This window comes from Halichoerus grypus, chromosome 9 (genome assembly GCF_964656455.1).
Source record: "Halichoerus grypus chromosome 9, mHalGry1.hap1.1, whole genome shotgun sequence".
Classification (NCBI taxonomy): Eukaryota; Metazoa; Chordata; class Mammalia; order Carnivora; family Phocidae; genus Halichoerus; species Halichoerus grypus.
Genome location: NC_135720.1, coordinates 121,208,972 through 121,226,260, shown reverse-complemented (window position 1 = coordinate 121,226,260; position 17,289 = coordinate 121,208,972). Strand labels below are relative to the sequence as shown.

Genomic DNA, 17,289 nt, shown 5'->3' with positions numbered 1-17,289 from the left:
TCAGGGTTGTGAGATCGAGTCCCGTGCTGGGTTCCACGCTGGGCATGGAGCCTACTTAAAAAAACTTATATATATGTGTATATAATGTGTAATATATATATTGTATATATATGTTTTTTGCACATATATATGTTTTTTACACACACACAAACATATATATGTGTATATAAGTTTGGAAAGGCATTTTAGCATTTTACTTTTAGAAGAAAAAAAATCATAAGGAAATAGTATATATTGGTATTATTTAACTAAATTAAAACAATACTAAAATCCTTAAAACCAAATTTGAGTGTCCTGGGATCACTGGACATTATTGCCCTGGGCTGTCTACATGTAAATTACTTATCTGAAAGATAAAATTGGGATCCAGTCGGCTTTACTATGCTCCATTCATGCCAATCTAATTTTGACTTCCAAAAAGGCTTTAAATTAAGTCTTGTTCTTAGCTCGTATTTTAATTGAGCATGTAATCAACTGCAACAGGGTGATCAATCCATCTTCCAGCACTGGAAGTCTTGCATCCTGGAACCCCTCAATTCCAGGCACACTGGGATGGTTGGTCAGTAGCTCGTCTCCTGCCTTTATCTATCCTTCTGCCCACACCCCTTTCCTTGACCCCTGTCATCCTCCCAAATTGTAGGTAACTACACAGTATAACTCTATGAGGAAAAAAAAAAAAACCTGGGTATTTAAAGGAATAAAGAATACATATAGTAGAAAGTTATCCTTCTTTCCTGAATCACTTAAATTTGTAGCAAATATTAAAGCATTTAGCAAAGCACTAAAATTAATAATCAATATTTGGCATCTAATAATGTGAATGCATCATAGACTACACAGCATGCAAATTCCATTAAAAACTTCCAGACCCAACATTCCAGGAAGCAGCAGGACTGCATGCTCTCCCTCTCCAGCCTGCTGATAATGCAAATGGACACCATTCACAGCCACTTTGGCAGAGGTTACAGAGGTGCTGAAAGAGAAAAACCCCACCCCCAAAGAATGATTACTAAGCAGTACAAACGTAGTATGACCAAACTGCCCTTTTATACACCCGAGTCAACTCTAGTACCCTCCTCAGGCTTCTTGGATTCCTTTGAGTTGTGCTTAAGTTTTCCAAACCTAAAAGGGGACCGCTTACTAGACTGCAGATCTGAACTGTGCCTTCATGTTTGAATATCCTACAGCGCCAGCCCAGGGCTTATCCTACAAAAGTACTGAGAAGTTAATGAAATCAATGGCCATACACCCCCAAGGGCACATACCTGGTGAGCTGGAAGCCAGTGGTGCCAAGGTGCAGGCTGACACAAGAGCTTCACACAATGACATGCGAGGGTGAGCAACCAGGACACAGAGCCTGGAGCCACTTGTCAGGACCTTAGCAGATCTAGAGGGGCGACCTGGGCCTTCAGCTGCACTGGCGGTGTCCCTAAGGGTGAGGCTGGTCTCAGGAGTCCTCAGAAAAGGCCTTGGTCCCTAGGCAGTCCTTTAGGCACATGGCTTCTCATGTTGTCTGGCCAGCCGCAGAAGGGCTCTTGGCAGGAACGCCTGTCTGCACTGCTATGGCCAGCCTGGTTTTTAATACGTTGAAGTATTTGTGTTGTTAAACGTGCAGGTCCATTAGCTTCAAGAGCCCTCCCTGTGCCGCTGACCTTCCTTGGCCCAACACCTCTCATGACACAGCACCTAACTGGACATGTTGGCACAGCAGAGTGCCTCGGGCAGGACTTCTGCCCTATCTGTTCTGCCTGATGCTTGCGCCAACCATATCAAGGGTCCTGCTCGGATGAAACTCTCCTCTGTGGCTCTTCCAGAAGCTCCAGAATGACTGTGTGGGGATACACAGCAATAAGCACATACAAGCCTCCTGCATCAGGCTCTAACAGCCTCCCCACTAATTTCCCAGGTGGCTGGGTGACCTGCGGAAGGGACATTTTGGCACACCAGGACAGATGCTGGAAGGAGGTGCTCCTCTGCTCCCGGCAGAATGTTAAGGAATTTAAATTAACCACTGCCCCCCTTTTTCTTTACATACTCTCTACCCCTATTACCTCTCTGCAATTAGTCAAAATGGCTTATGGAAATGAAGCGTTTTTTTAAAAAATGAGGTCCTTGGCACCTGGGTGGCTCAGTTGGTTAGGTGTCTCCCGGGGTCCTGGGATCGAGCCCCGTATAGGGCTCCCTGCTCAGTGGGGAGCCTGTTTCTCCCTCTCCCTCTGCCCCCCACTCCCCACTCATGCTCTCTCAAATAAATAAAAATCTTTTTTTAAAAAATGAGGTCCTCTTTCCTCTTTGGTTTCCTCTTGTCACCAATTTCAAATGAGAATGCAGAAACGAATGTGTTGAATGCAGGTACATTAAGTCTTTAACACAATTTCTGCAAAAATGACAGAATTGGGTGGTAATAAAGCCTGACCTAACTATAAGCTCCTTATCTATAGAAAGTCACGAGGAGCAAAAATAAAACCACTGAGCAAGAGTGGTATCATACGGACACTGCCAAGTCCTATTCTTTGGAGTCATTCATTTTGATTGTTAAGGTGCCTCTAGGATCCAGATAAAGGCAAATAATACTCTGGTAATAAAGATTCATTTCCGCAAACATTTATTGACATATTTATTTTTGCCCACAATCTAGCAGGAGACAAGATAAAGAGATAAGAGATTGGAAGGTTATGACTGAGGCCAGGAGCACAAGGAGCACGGCTGGAACTTGTTAGTAGGATTTCCCATATTCACCACACAGGAATGAGGCAGCTCCTAACTAGAGATGACCAGCATACGCACGGCTCATGTTAATGATGATGTGTACCTTTATTATACCTCATGCCCTGAAGATTTTTGAGGGGCTCCCTTCCTTGAAGCATTCAAGGACATGCTTGTAAGAATCATTTTGTGCAGTGAGGATGTCACATACAAAGAGAGGAACCCCACTCCCCACAGCATCCTTCTCAATGTCCAAGACAGTGGGTTTTCGTGGCTGGGTGTTGCTGACTCTCGCTGTCTGCAACTCTTCAGGGGCCCCAGGCGTCCTTTCCTTCAGCTTTCATGATCATTCCCAAGTCTCTTCTGCAAAAAACCTCTACTTCCCTTTGCGCTTTGCTGTATTTGTGTTTTGGTTCCCCACTCCAAACTTTTTTCCCCATTAACCCTATCCCATCTTTTGGTTGCCCAAGATGAAGGTAAAAACAAAACCATGTAGTCTAGAATTTAGCATAATGGGAGCTCAATGTCAGGGCAGGGTTACTAAGGCAGAAGACTTTGAAGATGGTTTTAGAGAGAGACAGAGACCATCCTGCGTTGAGTAGAGGTATCTGGAGAAGAGTGAAAAAAGTAGCATTTGAATTGAACTTCCAAGAGACATAAAATTAAAAAAAAAAAAAAAAACAATGTGGTGGGGAGGGTGCTTCTAGAAGAAATAGCATGATCAAAGGCCTGGGAGCAAGGGAGGTCCTTGGCACCTGGGTGATTCAGTCGGTTAAGTGTCTGCCTTCAGTTCAGGTCATGATCCCAGGGTCCTGGGATCCAGCCCCGTATAGGGTTCCCTACTCAGTGGGAGGGACAAGGCAGTGTTCAGCCTGGCAGGAGTGTGGGGGCCAAAAGGGAACAAGGTTTGGGCTGAATGCTGAGGGGGTCTGCAGCAAGGCTAAAGGGAAAGAAGATGACCCCGGTGCCTTGTCATCAACATCCTATGTGTCCCCACACCAGAGGTTCCTGCCACTATCACATCAGCCCACCCCTTGGGGTTAATGGAGGCTGCCAAAAATCCCTTATCAATCTTCAGGTTGGGGAAACAGGACAGAGAACTGTTTTTGAACAAAAGTAAATCAAAGCAAATCAATTTCAAATGTAAGAAAAAAAATTTTATTAAAAAAATAAAGTTATTGAATGAAAAAAAGTTATTGAAACATTTACTGAATGATTCATATATCATCAATAGAAGACCACTGAAATGAGTAAAGCATTCTTTTCTCCAGCTTAGCAAGGGACTCTTAAGACAGTAGTTCAAGCCTCATTATGTGTCTGTTGAAAGAAAACTGGGCTGTGGAGAGACCAGGCCTTCAATGGCCCTGAAATGTGCATATTACTTGAGCCACAATCAAGATACCAAATTTCCCAAACTCTCACACAGGAAAGAGGATAGAAAACTTCAGAAAATTTAAAGACCAAAAATGAATCTTTCCTTTGGGGTGTCCATCCGTCTTTAGCACCACTTTCTCCCTGCTAATAATCACTTCACTTCTCTAACCCACGTGTTCTTAAGCTGGTATGCTTGTTAGAATCACCTGTGGAGAGTTAAAAATATACCTGCCTAGGACAATCCTGGGAGACTATCACTCAATGATTGGGGTAGAGCCCTGGCATGTGCTTTCTTTTCTCTCCCTTCCTTCCTTTCTCTTCCTTCCTTTCTCTCCCTTCCTCCCTTCCTTCCCTTTCTTCCTTTCCTTTCCTTTCATTTCCTTTTAAATATGGAACGCCTCACGAACTTGCATGTCATCCCTGCACAGGGGCCGTGCTAATCTCTGTGTCATTCCAATTTTAGTGTATGTGCTGCCAAAGTGAACATGCCCCTTTTTATGAGAGCATTTCCAGCTTCCCACTGTCTTAGTGGGAAGCTCAAATTTAGATTTAAATCATCTGGCATGCTTAAATCTCCAGATGCCCAGGGTGCAAAATCTCTGGGGTGGGACACAGGCATCTGTATTTTTTAAATTCCCTGAGAGATTCCAATATACAACCAAAGTTGAGAATGACTGTACTGAGTTAATTTCTTGTAGAAGAAAAAGAAAATCCTAACTCCCTATTAAAAACAGCCTGTAGGAAGGCATGCTCACCTAAAATTGCCTTACTTCAAATTTGTCCCTTTCTTTTTCGGGGAAGCTGGATAAGCAATTCTGTGAAAGGGGAAGGAGGTCACAAGCAATACAATGATAATAACTTCCTGATTGAGGGGGCTGAGCTGCTCCTTTCCAAGAAGGAAAGTTTCCTTCAAGAATCTAACAACTTGGGGAAAACAAACTAACATTTAGTTTCATTATTAAGCTAAATAATGAACTCTACTAAGAGCTTACTTATCTCATTTGTTTTGCTATGTGATGTACATACACTTACCCTAATTTTACCATTGAGAAACCTGAGGATTAGAGTTTCAAGACAACTTGCCCCAGTCACATTACTGGTAATGTCTGACATCAGCGCCTTTGGCATTTTGCCCTTTGCTTAGAAATAAAAATGGAGCCAATTAATACAATACATCCTCACTTTGAAAGTCCTACATATTCTCCGTATATCTGATGTTCAGCTATTTTTTTTTTTTTTTTTTGTATATTTTTTCCAAAGTAACCACTAGCTACAATAAAGTAGGAGCTACCCGTAGGGCTTGGAATTAAATGAATTTTGATGACTTACTTTGCATCTTTTACACACTGCATTACTAATCTGTATCAGTACTAATTGTAGCTACGAATTAGTGAATTCTTATTATATTCCAGGCCCTTTACATATATTGTCTCTAATCCTCAGAACAATTCTGCAAGGCACTAGGCTCGGAGAAGTTAAGTAACTTGCTCACATTTGTGCAGCTAGGAAGTGGCAATGCAGCCATGTAAACACCAGAATCCATGTTCTTTCTGTTAGGTCAAGGCTGAACAAAGTCTCCCAATGAGGCTCTGGCCCCAGGGCCCCACCCACCCTGACTGCCAGACAGAAAGAAGGTGGTGGCAGGTGCCAGGGGAAAGGAGTGTCTCTGATTCTCAGGCAGAGCAACCCAAGGTGAACTCAGAAGACATTTTTCTTCTGGCAAGTTGTTAGGTTTTTATTACTATTATTTTTTTTACCTGATCCTGGAACAAAGCAGTTTACAGATTACAAAATAAAAAAGAGCCAGGGTTCCAAATTACAGACAAAACAAGCTTTTGGAATACAACTCAAGTGTAGGCTGGGTACTGGCTGTTTTGAAACAAAGGTCTTAAAGTGGTCCTTTCACCTACTTATATTGGGCTGCAGCTTCATTTCAGGATCAACCAATACCACTGCTGGTTTTCTCTGATTACATGTAATATCAACTTGCAACTGCATTTACAAAATGGCAATTCAAAATCCAGAGAAACCTGTCTTTCAGAGATACTTTAGGAAGAATGATTTGCACTAAATGGATGAGGCCTTCCTGCAACCATTAAATAACCTATCTTAACTTGGGTATTGGTACATAGTAACCTCATTTCAATCTCTTTCTGCAAATAGGAAACTGGATAAATTGCCATTTTTCAATGTTTATTTATAGAGCTGTGAACATTGACCTATTTTTCCACCTATATTAAAATAGTCCTGAAAATCTAAAAGTTCTAAAATAATAATAAAAAAGAACTTAAATCAAATACGAAACTCAGGAACTAGTTAATCACAACATAAAAATTTAAAGCTGGTCAGATTTTTCCCTTCTCCTTCCAAATTAAATTTTCAAATGAGAAGTTTCCACATTGGATCAACTGAAGTTCTAAATGCCAGGTACCCATTTGGGATTTGACTTTCCCTAGTCATAAATGGAACTGACCCATCACCAGTTAATTGCATACATGCCCTGTGTACGTTTGTGTGTAAAGTCTACAGGTAGGTGTATAGGGAATAAAGTAGAGCAAGCCTCATGCTGCTCTAACCACATTTTCTGCTTAGTGTCTCTTGGGACCAAGGGCACCCATTTTTAAGACAGTAGGTCTGAGATTAATCTAGTTTTGTTTTTTTTTATCTCAAAGTATATGTGAGGATGGGGGATAGGGAGTCAGAAAAGAAAAAGGCAGATTCTTGGCCTTTCCGGCTACATCAGAACCTCAGAGTCAGGCCAAGACTTTGAATTTTCCCAGGTGCTCAGGATGGTCCTTTTGCACATTAAAGTTCAAAATCAGCAAAAAAAAAAAAAAACAAAGAAAAAAGACAACGCAGGGACTTCGGACCCGGGACCCATGACTATAAGAGCTAACAGGTCACGGACATTCTCAGGCTGGTTTTTTTTTTTTTTTTTTAATACAAGAAGCATGAGAGATCAGAGTCCTGAAGGTGTGAAGAGACTGGGCAGAGCAACGAATAAGAATGAAGAGTTTGGGATTCTAACCTCTATCGTGAGAGTGTCTGTGGCTGAGAGCAAATTACGTTACCTCCCTGGATCTCTTTCGTCTGCACAATGAAGGGCTTGAACTCCATCACCCAAGTCCTTTAAGGCTCCAGAGTCACCGAACTGAAGCCGATGCATGGCTGAAGTGCTCAGTCCCGGAGTAGCAGAGGTGGAGGTTAGCCCCACCGCCTCCCGTGCACCCACGTCGCGCAGGCTCTAGGTCGCCGTGTAAGGGCAAGAAGGCGGAGACCTTGCGTCCACGGCCGCTACTCGCACCGCCCAGCCTGCCCCCCAGCTAGAGCGCTCCTCTCCCGCCGCCCCCCAGAGCGCGGACCCGGCCGCGCGGGCCCCCGGAGGGAAGCGGGCAGCATTACCCGAATGCGGCTGCAGGCCCGGCACGAGGGACCGGGTTCCCGGGCTTCAGAGCTGACAGGAGGATCCGCAGACGCCGCAAAACCGAGCTGTTTGGCGCCGCATCCATGATCACAGTGGCGCCCAGCCTCGGAGCGCGCCTGCGCCGGGATCCACCCACTGCCCCGGGAGGGCCGGGCAGCGCCGCAGGAGAACAAGCCGGCGCCTCGCCCCACCCGCTGCCCTAGGCCCGCTGGCTGAGTCTCTAGGAAACACGCATGCGCCCAGGGCCCGCTCCGCCGGGCTGCATGGGAACACGCATGCGCCGGGACTTCAGCCGGGAGATGGAGGCATTGGTCCCGTTCCGCCAGTCTACCGTTGTCAACGCTGAGGTGCTCGGCCGCGTAGCCCGCTGGGCTGTCTCTGACCCTTGACAGAACGGGGCTTGGGGTCCCACGGGCACTGCAACACAGATCGTCTCCTCTCGGGGTGCCAGCTCTGGCTCACGAGGAGCACGTCCCAGTGGGCTCTGCCCCGCTCGTCGCCACGGTGACTGGTCCTTTCAAGGACTGGTCCCATCCGCCCATCTTTCAGGGAGTGGATGGTGAGGAGGGGCTCCGGAGGGATGGATGAGAGAAGGGGGGCTTCAGGCTGGCAGCCATCGGTGAGGTGAAATGCATTTGCTTCTAAGAATGATGGGATTAAAATTTACCTTCATACCATCTCACATCCATTGGTATAGCTATTGTCAACAAACCAACCAACCAACCAGAAAATAGTAAGTATTGGCGAGGATGTGGAGAAATTGGAACCGGTGCACCGCTGGTGGGAATGTAAAATGGTGCAGTGGCGGTGGAAAACAGCATGGTGGGTCCTTAAAAAATTACACCTAGAATTACCATAAGATCCAGCAATTCCACTTCTGGGTATATACCCTCAAGAATTGAAAACAGTGTCTCAAAGATATTTATACACCCATGGTCATAGCATTATTCACAACAGCCAAAAGGTGGAAAGCAACCCAAATGTCAATGAAGGGATGAAGGTATAAATGTGTATACATATAATAGAATATTGTTCTTTAAAAAGGATGGAAATTCTGACATACATCATAATAGGAACATTGGGACATTATACTAAGTGAATACGCCAGTCATAAAAGGACAAATACTGTATGATTTCATGTATATGAGGAGTAGGCAGATTCAAAGAGACAAAGTAGAAAGGTGGTTTGCCAAGGGATGCCGGAAGGGGAGAATGGGGAGTTAGTGTCTAATGGGGGCAGAGTTTCAGTTTTGTAAGATGAAAGGAGTTCTGGAGATGGAAATGGTGGTGGTAGCACAAGGATGTGAGTGTACTTAATGCCACTGAACTATCTCCTTAGAAGTTAAGATGGTAAGTTTTATTTGTATTTTATCACAAAATATCTTTCTTCTTCAGATCATATAATTGCAGCTTTCTAAAGATTATAAACATTACCTGCAATTCACAATTCAGTGGAGAAAAAACTACCGCTGTAATTCTGGCTACCACTCTGACTTAACTGGAAATAACTGGCAGATTTACGGTCACTGTTTAGCCTTGGCTCCAATTACCCAGGATAGCTGAGGCTTCCTTGCATATCACTTTCTTCCTCTTCCATGAGACCCTTCTATTGTAAATAGTCCTATACACACAGTGCTTTTTAAAGTGTTACAGCCATGGAAAGTTCTGATACCTGCAGTATCCCCACTGGCCATTTGAGTTTCTTGAGCAGTAAAGGCAAGGCGGGCCTAAAAATGGATTATGCAAAAATATTCTCTCAACAGAAATGTGTCATATCAATTTCCTGCATAGAAGGAAAGAGAAATACATTTCAGCTGATTACTATCGTCTGACTTTCAGAAACCTTTGGTGGGTCAAGGTTTCCTTATTTTTTCCTGAGACGTTGATTTGGGATTTCTGGTCAGAGATCATGAGAGTAAAAATAATTGTACAATTTTAGCGTGTTATCCTACCGAGAAGCAGAAACGGTAGCACTGTGAGGCTTTAGGTTATTGGTGTCACAATTGATTTTTAAGTGCACAATTGAGAACTAGTCTTTTATGTATAACACTATTGTACAGTTTTAAAAATAACTGTGCTGGGCACCTTATGATGCATTATTTTGATCCTCACATCAACTTTATTGCCCTCTCTATTACTAGAAGAGAAAATTGAGGCTAAGAGAGGTTAGGAAGCAGGCCCTCCATACACAGCAAAGGAGTGGCAGACGAGAATTTAAGCCTGCTTGATTTCACAACCTGTACTTGGATTGTTATTTGTTACGGAATTCACTGGACTAGCATTAGGCCTTCAATGATTTCTTTGTAGTCATATTTCTAAAATCTTGACCACATAGACACCTAGTGTTTTGCTTTGTTCGTTTGTTGTTGTTGTTTTTTTCCTGACTTCAGTCCTTTGCAGTGAAATTGCACATTAACCCTGCCTGATTGCAATGGGTAAAAATCATTAATCTTTCACTTCCTGCCCCTAAAACCCTAAAACCTGATGGGTTAAATTTAAAATTTAAACCGCGGTGTTGTATTAAATTCAGTTTTGGCCGTTAGTGGATTTTTTTTTTTTTAATCCTACAACAACAGATGTGACTAAAAGAATCGATCTTGTTGACATGGTTATTCTTTTTTTTTTTTTTTTTTTAAGATTTTATTCATTTGTCAGAGAGAGAGCGCACAAGCAGTGGGGCGGCAGGCAGGGGGAGAAGCAGGCTCTCCGCTGAGCAGGGAGCCGGATGCGGGACTCGATCCCAGGACCCTGGGATCATGACCTGAGCCGATGGCAGACGCTTAACCGACTGAGCCACCCAGGCATCCCGACATGGTTATTCTTGTATGGAGAGAAACCAATACTAAAATACTAACAATATCATCTACCATTGCACATTCTGGCAAGGAAGTTTTTACATAAAGTCAGGTTCAGCTTGTTTTCCATTGTAGTGTCACAGCCTGTTGCTGACACAAAACATTTTTATCTGCGATTGGCTAAGTCATTTATCTTAGTAACACCTAGTTTTATTCACATTATTATAAAAGCAAAACGTTTGTAAATAACACACATTAAAATGTACATCGCAATACTATTTAAAACATTTTCTGAGAAAGAAAAAACTATTCCTGAAGACCTAACTTCATATGATGGACCCCAAACAAATACTGTAACCACAGCAAGTGGAAACCCGCTGATTTCACAAGCTGTAAGAGTTGGAAGTGGGCGTTATTTACAGTAGAAATCTTAGGGTCTTTTGCAGAACCAAGTATGATTTCTCATTTTGTAGTCCGTGCCATCTCACTTAATTGATTTTCTGCCCAATTGATTTTCTTGTATTGAAACTCTTCAGATACAAATTTGGCTCTTTTCAGTCCAGTTTTTAGAGAGTGGGGGCTGAAAGAAAGACTTCTGAACCATGTTTGAAGGACAGCGGGGCTGCAGGCTCTCAAGGCAGCGCATTTTCATCCTGAGAGCCAAAAAGCTGTCCAGAAGCTTCTCTTCTTTTTACTATCAGCTTCCTCTTGCCTGCTAATAGCAGGAGGGTGAAAGGGAGAGTACGTATAGGAAATGCCAACCTAAGTGGAGAAGCCCAAACGGTTTCATTTATACAAACACATCATTTCAGTTGCTTATATTTGAGGTACAAAATTTTATTTTTAAAAGTCCATTAAAAATACCATTTTTGCCTCTTAACATTGATCATTCAATTGCTTTGGAATTTAGAGAATTTAAACACTTAGGATAGAGGTACAAGGGATACATTTAGAAAAGCAATCATCCACCCACTCCTCTCTAGCAAAGCCTGGGACTCTTTCTCCACCCAATTTTTCTTTCGGTCTGTGTGATCTAATGCTATGTGGCAACTAAGTAGTGAGCCTAGATATGTGTGGGTAAGAGACTGAGGTTCATTACTTTGTAGCAGGGCTCTTCTCAACGGGGGCACCTGTGTCCTTCCAGGGAACATTTGGCAATGTCTCGAGACATTTTGGCTTGTCCCAACTGGGGACAGGAGGAGGGGAGAATGGCACTACTCACATCTAGTGGGTAGAGGACACTTTCAGATATCCAGATCCTACAATGCTCGGGACAGCCCCCACAACAAAGAATTATCTGGCCCAAGATGCCAATAGTGCAGAAGTTGAGAAATTCTGTTTTACAGTCCCACTTCAGGTGTTGGGGTGTGTGTGTGTGTGTGTGTGTGTGTGTGTGTGTGTGTGTGTGTGTGTGTCAGCTGGGGCTAGCGGGATTTTAGAATCACCAACCACAATACTGTTATCAGCCCACCAGACCCTAGAATCTGTTCTGACATCCAGAGTCACCATACTGCATCCTTCTCTCCCTCCTTCCTGGAAGGGCTGAGCACAATGACACACCCTCTCTGTTTGGCCACATGCAGGCAGTGATACTGGATGGGCTGCTTGCCTTCAGTCTTCTAGTCTTCTGGTTCCTTTCACTCATTCCTGAGTTTCGGGTGGGCTTTGAAAGGTCCAGTGTTAGAGGCACAATTATCAGACTTTGAAGCATCCTTTTTTTACATCACAGCAGCTCACAGAAAAAAATGAAAATATTTCTACAGTATCCTGGGGTAAGCTGAGGAAGCTGCTCAACAGTGATCAGCCCTGAAGCTCCAGTCACAGCCAGGTGTGAAGAGATCAATATTCCCTGCAACCTCTGCTGGGCACAGAGGTTGGGAAAGTACATAAAGTATCAGAATGCTAGGAAAGAACTTAAAAACTTCATCAAGAATTGATGTAGTCACCACAATTAGTAGCAATTCCTTGCAACAACCACCTGGAAAATTCTGATACTTTTGTTCTCTATTTTTTTTTTCTGTTTTAGTACTCCTTAAAATCCCTTCAGTTAATTTATGGAGTGGAGACTGCATGTAATTCTTGAAGCCTGTGGTGACTGACACAACATTTGATACTGAAGTTAACAGACCTTAGAGTTTTGGAATGAACTGTGGTTAGAATACCAAAAAAAAAACTAGTTGAAGAGAACTCACAATTTCACTGTACTTTGGTGATAACAGGAGCCTATGTGGAGAAGAGAGCATAAAATAAGAAAGTTGACTTTATGTCCCCTGAATTTTTTTTTCTCTTGCTGAAACAAAACTCCAGGAAATTAAATGAATATCATTGTGGAAGGTTATGGAATGAACTGAAAGAAAATTATCTTCCTCAAATATCTCTCTCTCCCTTTCAAAACCCAATTAGGCTTCTTTTTGGAGTGGGTCTCAGCCATTAATAGGTCTTCCTGGTTAGTAGGTTGTTCGCTGTAGATTTCCTTCCCATTCTCCAGCTATGGAATGCGGGAGATTTTTATGCAGAGAACCTGTATCGGTGAGGAGAGAATTCTGAAGGATCTGAGGCAGCACACTTCCAGTGGGTTACTTACTAGGTGAGGAGATTACCTCATGCTGCCAAAGCCCCTTCTGGAGTTAGCTCTGGCTGATATGTACCAAATAGTTCAGGAGGTCTATTCTTGAACACTGGTAGAGCGCATAGGCCAGCTTTCCCACCGTGGCCCCCTTATTGCCTTCCCTCATCAGCCACTTTTGGAGCATCTGGTAAACCTTTTCTTTTAGTCCATCTCGCTCATAGTCATGGTCAATTTCCTCAATCTGAGGTTCAGTGAAGCCCAGCTTACGGGCACAGTTTTTCCATTGCTTTCCCAGATTTTCCCTGACTGGGTTCAGATGTTTATCAGTCAGACTAGTGATATTTTCTGCCAAACAGAAAAGAGAAGAAGGCATCAGGCTATATAACCCATTTGAACATTCTAGTTTCAAAAACCTGTATAAAGAATATCAGGAGACAGTAAAAAAGATAACTTATTAATTATAGAGTTGTTGACCCGTGAGGTGATACTTTACATGTCTGGAAGCCCATTTGGAATGTTTATGTGAGTACAATAGAGAACCTCTTCCTCTTAGCAGATACCTCTCCGAGCTACAGCTGATGGCATTGGGAATAAAAGCCTTGTTTGGCTACTAGGCTGTTCTATACAACCTTAGCCAGTGGCCCTGTTAATTTCAGACCTTCCTGATGTAAAGAGGGAAGAAAACACCATTTTTGTTCCTTTTGGCATTGTCTACTTATATCTGGCCAGAATCAAGGTCATTCAATTCCTGATCCCCTGCACCCTACAGTTCACTTTCCTCTTACTTAGGGAAACCAAGACCATCAAGTGCAAACTTGTTCAATTACAATGCCTTCCCTTATCTTTTAAGGAATGAGGTATCTACTTTTCAAGGTCTGTTTGGGACTCCTCTCTCCTTTACCCTAAGTGTTCTCTTCTCCTACAGCCACAGCCTCCCTTTCTACTGGTTCCTTCCTCTTAGGCCTTCATAAAAATAACAAAAAGAAACTAAAGTATAAAATCACCACCACACACATTTTCCTTGATCCTCATCCCAGCCCAATAAGCTGAATATAAGGAAAAAGACATCTCATTCCCCATGCCCATTCTTTCCTTAGCATCCCCCCTCCCCCCGCAACTCCCATTCTTTCCTTAGCTCCCCACAATGCATTTCTGTCATCACCACTGGATGTCAGCAGTCCAAAAACGTCCCAAATTTTGTCAACACCTCTCCGGGAGAGGGACCCTGGGTTTCATCAGATTCTCAAAGATACCTGTGTCACCCCAAGAGTTAGGAACCTCCTCTCTAAGGACTATTCTTCAAATGGATTAGGCCAGGGATTGGCAAACTATGGCCTCTGGGCCAAATCTGGCGTGCTGCCTGTTTTTGTAAAAAAAGTTTTACTGGAACACAGCCACGTACATATGTACATATTGTCTGTGGCTGCTATTGCATTACAATGTCAGGTGAGTAGTTGCAACAGAGACCTCAGGGCCAGTGAAACCTAAAATATTTACTATCTGGCACTTGACAGAAACATTTTGCCAGCGCTAGGGTTAATCATAAAGCTGCGTTCTTAAATCCCATTGTTTTGGCCTCATGCCTGTTTCCCAGGTTGTGTTTTGGGATTAATGTTATGAGCCTGCAGAGTGGAACCCTATAAGAGAAAGCTCTCTTGTTTTTATAACAGAGGTGCTGTTGAGGGCATAGTCTTCTATCTTTTCAGAATCCCTTTTGATGAAGACCTGAGGGACCTACCTCTCCTAGGTCTGAGTAGTGATATTGATCATGATGATGATGATGATGTGTTCAACACTTTCATAGATCTTACTATGTGTTAGGCAGTGTTCTAAGCTCTTTATACATATTGACTCATTTAATTTTCATAACAAATCTGTGAATTAGATATTGTAATTATCCCCATATTAAACATAAATAAACCACAAAGGAATTATACGGAAATTACAGAGACATTTTACAGAGAAAACATGGGGCAACTTTCAGGGAAAATAATTGGAAAAATTTCAGGATTCCACTCTATCCCTCTAAACAAGTAAGAAAGTTTCAGGTTGCTAGATGACAGGTCCTTAAAGGGCATCTTACCAAAGATATCTTGGTACTTAGAAGCTGGCTCTTCTTTCAAGTTTATGTCTGGTAGCACTGAACTCATTCCACTAATCTCCATATAATTATGGTCTCCAACCTGAATGCCAGCACTGTTGTATATGGTACATTTTGCAGACTCATCTGAATAGAGTGAAACACACAGGTAAGTATATCTAGATTGAAAGCAAAAGAAATAAATACAACATGGTAAAAGGGCAGAGCTTTACTCCAGATGTATAAGTTAAATTATTTATCCTATGCCAACCTTTGAAATTTTCTTCTTTAAAGTGTAACTGAACCAACCTCACATCCATCAGGATGACTACTATAAAAACAAAAACAAAAACAAAAACAAAACAACAACAGAAATAACACATGTTGGCAAGGATGTGAATGAACTGGAACCCCTGTGTGCTGCTGGTGGGAATACAAAATGGTGTGGTAAACAGTATGGAGGTTCCTCAAAAAAATTAAAAATAGAATTACCCTAAGATCCAGCAATTCCACTTCTGGGTATATACCCAAAGGAATGAAAGCAGGGCCTCAAACACAGATTTATACACCCCTGTCTATAGCAGCATTATTCACAACAGCCCAAAAGTGGAAGCCACCCAATGTCCATCAACAGAGGAACAGATAAGCAAAATGTGTTATATACTGACAATGGAATATTTTTCAGCCTTAAAAAGGAAGGAAATTCTGATACATGCTGCAACATGGATGAACCTTTAGGACACTGTGCTCAGTGAAATAAGCCAGTCACAAGAGGACAAAGACTGTATGATTCCACTTATATGAAGTACCCTAGAGTAGTCAAATTCATAAAGATGCAAAGTAGAATGGTGGCTGCCGGGATGGGAGGTGGACTGGGGAGTTAGTGTCTGATGAGTAGAGAATTTCAGTTTGGGAAGATGAAAAGAGCTCTGGAGATAAATGGTGGTGATGGTAGCCCAATATTTTGGTTTCATCACAAATGGCAGTCTTTGGCCTATATAAGATAAGAATCTAAATATCCAAGACTTCTTTCTTAACCTTCAGAAAACAGCAAGCAAGTAAAAGAACACAAGCAGTGACCTTCACTTCCATCACAGATTGGGTACAATGGGACCACTGTGATGCAGATTAGAGCAGACAATGCCTACCAGTTACAAGGAAGGACCTGTAACCCAACACTTGCAGGCAGCTGCAATGAATCCCACCTGAACTGAGGCCAAGTGGTCTGATGGAGACTATTCCATGGTTGCAAATTGCATCTGGCGGCTGAACACCACAAGCAACTCACCCTTGTTACCTTAGAGTCTACAACAGAGCTAATGGCTGCTTTATTTTCAGAAACATTAAAAAAAAAAATTGTAGCTAAAAAAACTGTTTACCTCTTGATGGGATGGAGGTGAATGGAAGGGTGGGTGTATTTCCCAGTAGGTTGGTCTCAGGCACTGGAGTTTTATGCACGCTTGGCATATGGCTTGGATTTGGCCCATACCAAACTCTTGAACCTGCTGTTCCCAGATCCTGTGGTCTTGTTCCAAAAGGGAATGGATTATACAGTCCATTGTTCCAGTATAGTACTTGGGGTTGGCTGGTTAGCCCTGTGGGTTGGTGTAGTGCATTACCAGGACTGGTTGCACTAGAATAAGGAAGGCCTTTTACTCCTGGGTTCTGAACATTTTCATAAGGTCTCTGCTGTGCAAAAGGGTCATGGGAGACCCTTCGTCTCCTTTCCTCCTCTCTATTATAAGCCACATTCTGTCTGAGCGGTTTTGTCTGCCTGTCCATGCGGCTGCCAAAAAGATGGTAGTTGGCTTCCTCCTGGAGTTTACTCTGCAAGCTGAGCTGATTCTCCTCCTGCTGGTTCTCTAGGGAGGGAGCAAACCAGGACTCCTCCACGGGACCTATCCCAAGTCCCTGGGAACTGTGCAGCGAGCTGGGCTGTTCTGGGGCTGAGAAGAAATGATCAACATTGGAAAGAGTTTCAAAAAGCAACAAGAAGTAAAATAAAAGCTGAGCACCATCATACATCTGTATCTCAGAATAACATACTGAAACCTTTGCGAACAAATAAAAAAGCATTTACTTGATGGTCCTCTTCCTACCTATATTACCTATATAGGTAATTCGTAGAAGTACCTGCATGGTGGTGAGAGAGCACTAGGGAAATTTTAACAGGCAACAGAAATGTGAGTGTCACAGGAATGAGCAAGGAAAAGAGGGACTTATGTTGTAGCAGAGAAGGTGGCTGTCTCCTTGATGGGATGCAGGGCTACAAAATAAGAACAGGAGCAGCTTGGTGTTAAGCACTTTCCATGGATTCTTTTATTCTTTAAAAGCCCTGTAA

At 42.9% G+C, this 17,289-nt stretch overlaps 2 protein-coding genes and 1 non-coding gene across 8 annotated transcripts in view; all 3 read right to left on the bottom strand.

Annotated features, from left to right (window-relative positions):
* Positions 1 to 7,702, bottom strand: part of BPHL (biphenyl hydrolase like) — a 35,931-nt gene extending 28,229 nt beyond the window's left edge. The window contains exons 1-2 of one of the 2 annotated variants that reach the window (XM_078055631.1): positions 7,483 to 7,702; positions 870 to 973 (exon numbers count right to left, since the gene is read on the bottom strand). In XM_078055631.1, coding sequence (XP_077911757.1) covers positions 870 to 973; positions 7,483 to 7,589 — 211 coding nt within the window. In that variant the 5' untranslated portion in view covers positions 7,590 to 7,702. Of the gene's footprint in view, positions 1 to 869; positions 974 to 7,151; positions 7,408 to 7,482 lie in introns of those variants that run through there. The other variant, XM_078055632.1, reaches the window with a different exon arrangement.
* LOC118531675 (U6 spliceosomal RNA) lies at positions 4,464 to 4,565 on the bottom strand. Its single transcript, XR_004915332.2, has one exon. It is a non-coding gene; the product is annotated as a U6 spliceosomal RNA (small nuclear RNA).
* A 3,413-nt stretch (positions 7,703 to 11,115) lies between the features above and the next one.
* The window catches only part of RIPK1 (receptor interacting serine/threonine kinase 1), a 40,005-nt gene continuing 33,831 nt past the window's right edge, over positions 11,116 to 17,289 (bottom strand). For all 5 annotated transcript variants that reach the window (XM_036085813.2, XM_078055629.1, XM_036085815.2 and 2 more), the window contains 3 exons: positions 16,328 to 16,894; positions 14,952 to 15,095; positions 11,116 to 13,213 (listed from right to left, as the gene is read on the bottom strand). In XM_036085813.2, coding sequence (XP_035941706.1) covers positions 12,927 to 13,213; positions 14,952 to 15,095; positions 16,328 to 16,894 — 998 coding nt within the window. In that variant the 3' untranslated portion in view covers positions 11,116 to 12,926. The remainder of the gene's footprint in view (positions 13,214 to 14,951; positions 15,096 to 16,327; positions 16,895 to 17,289) is intronic.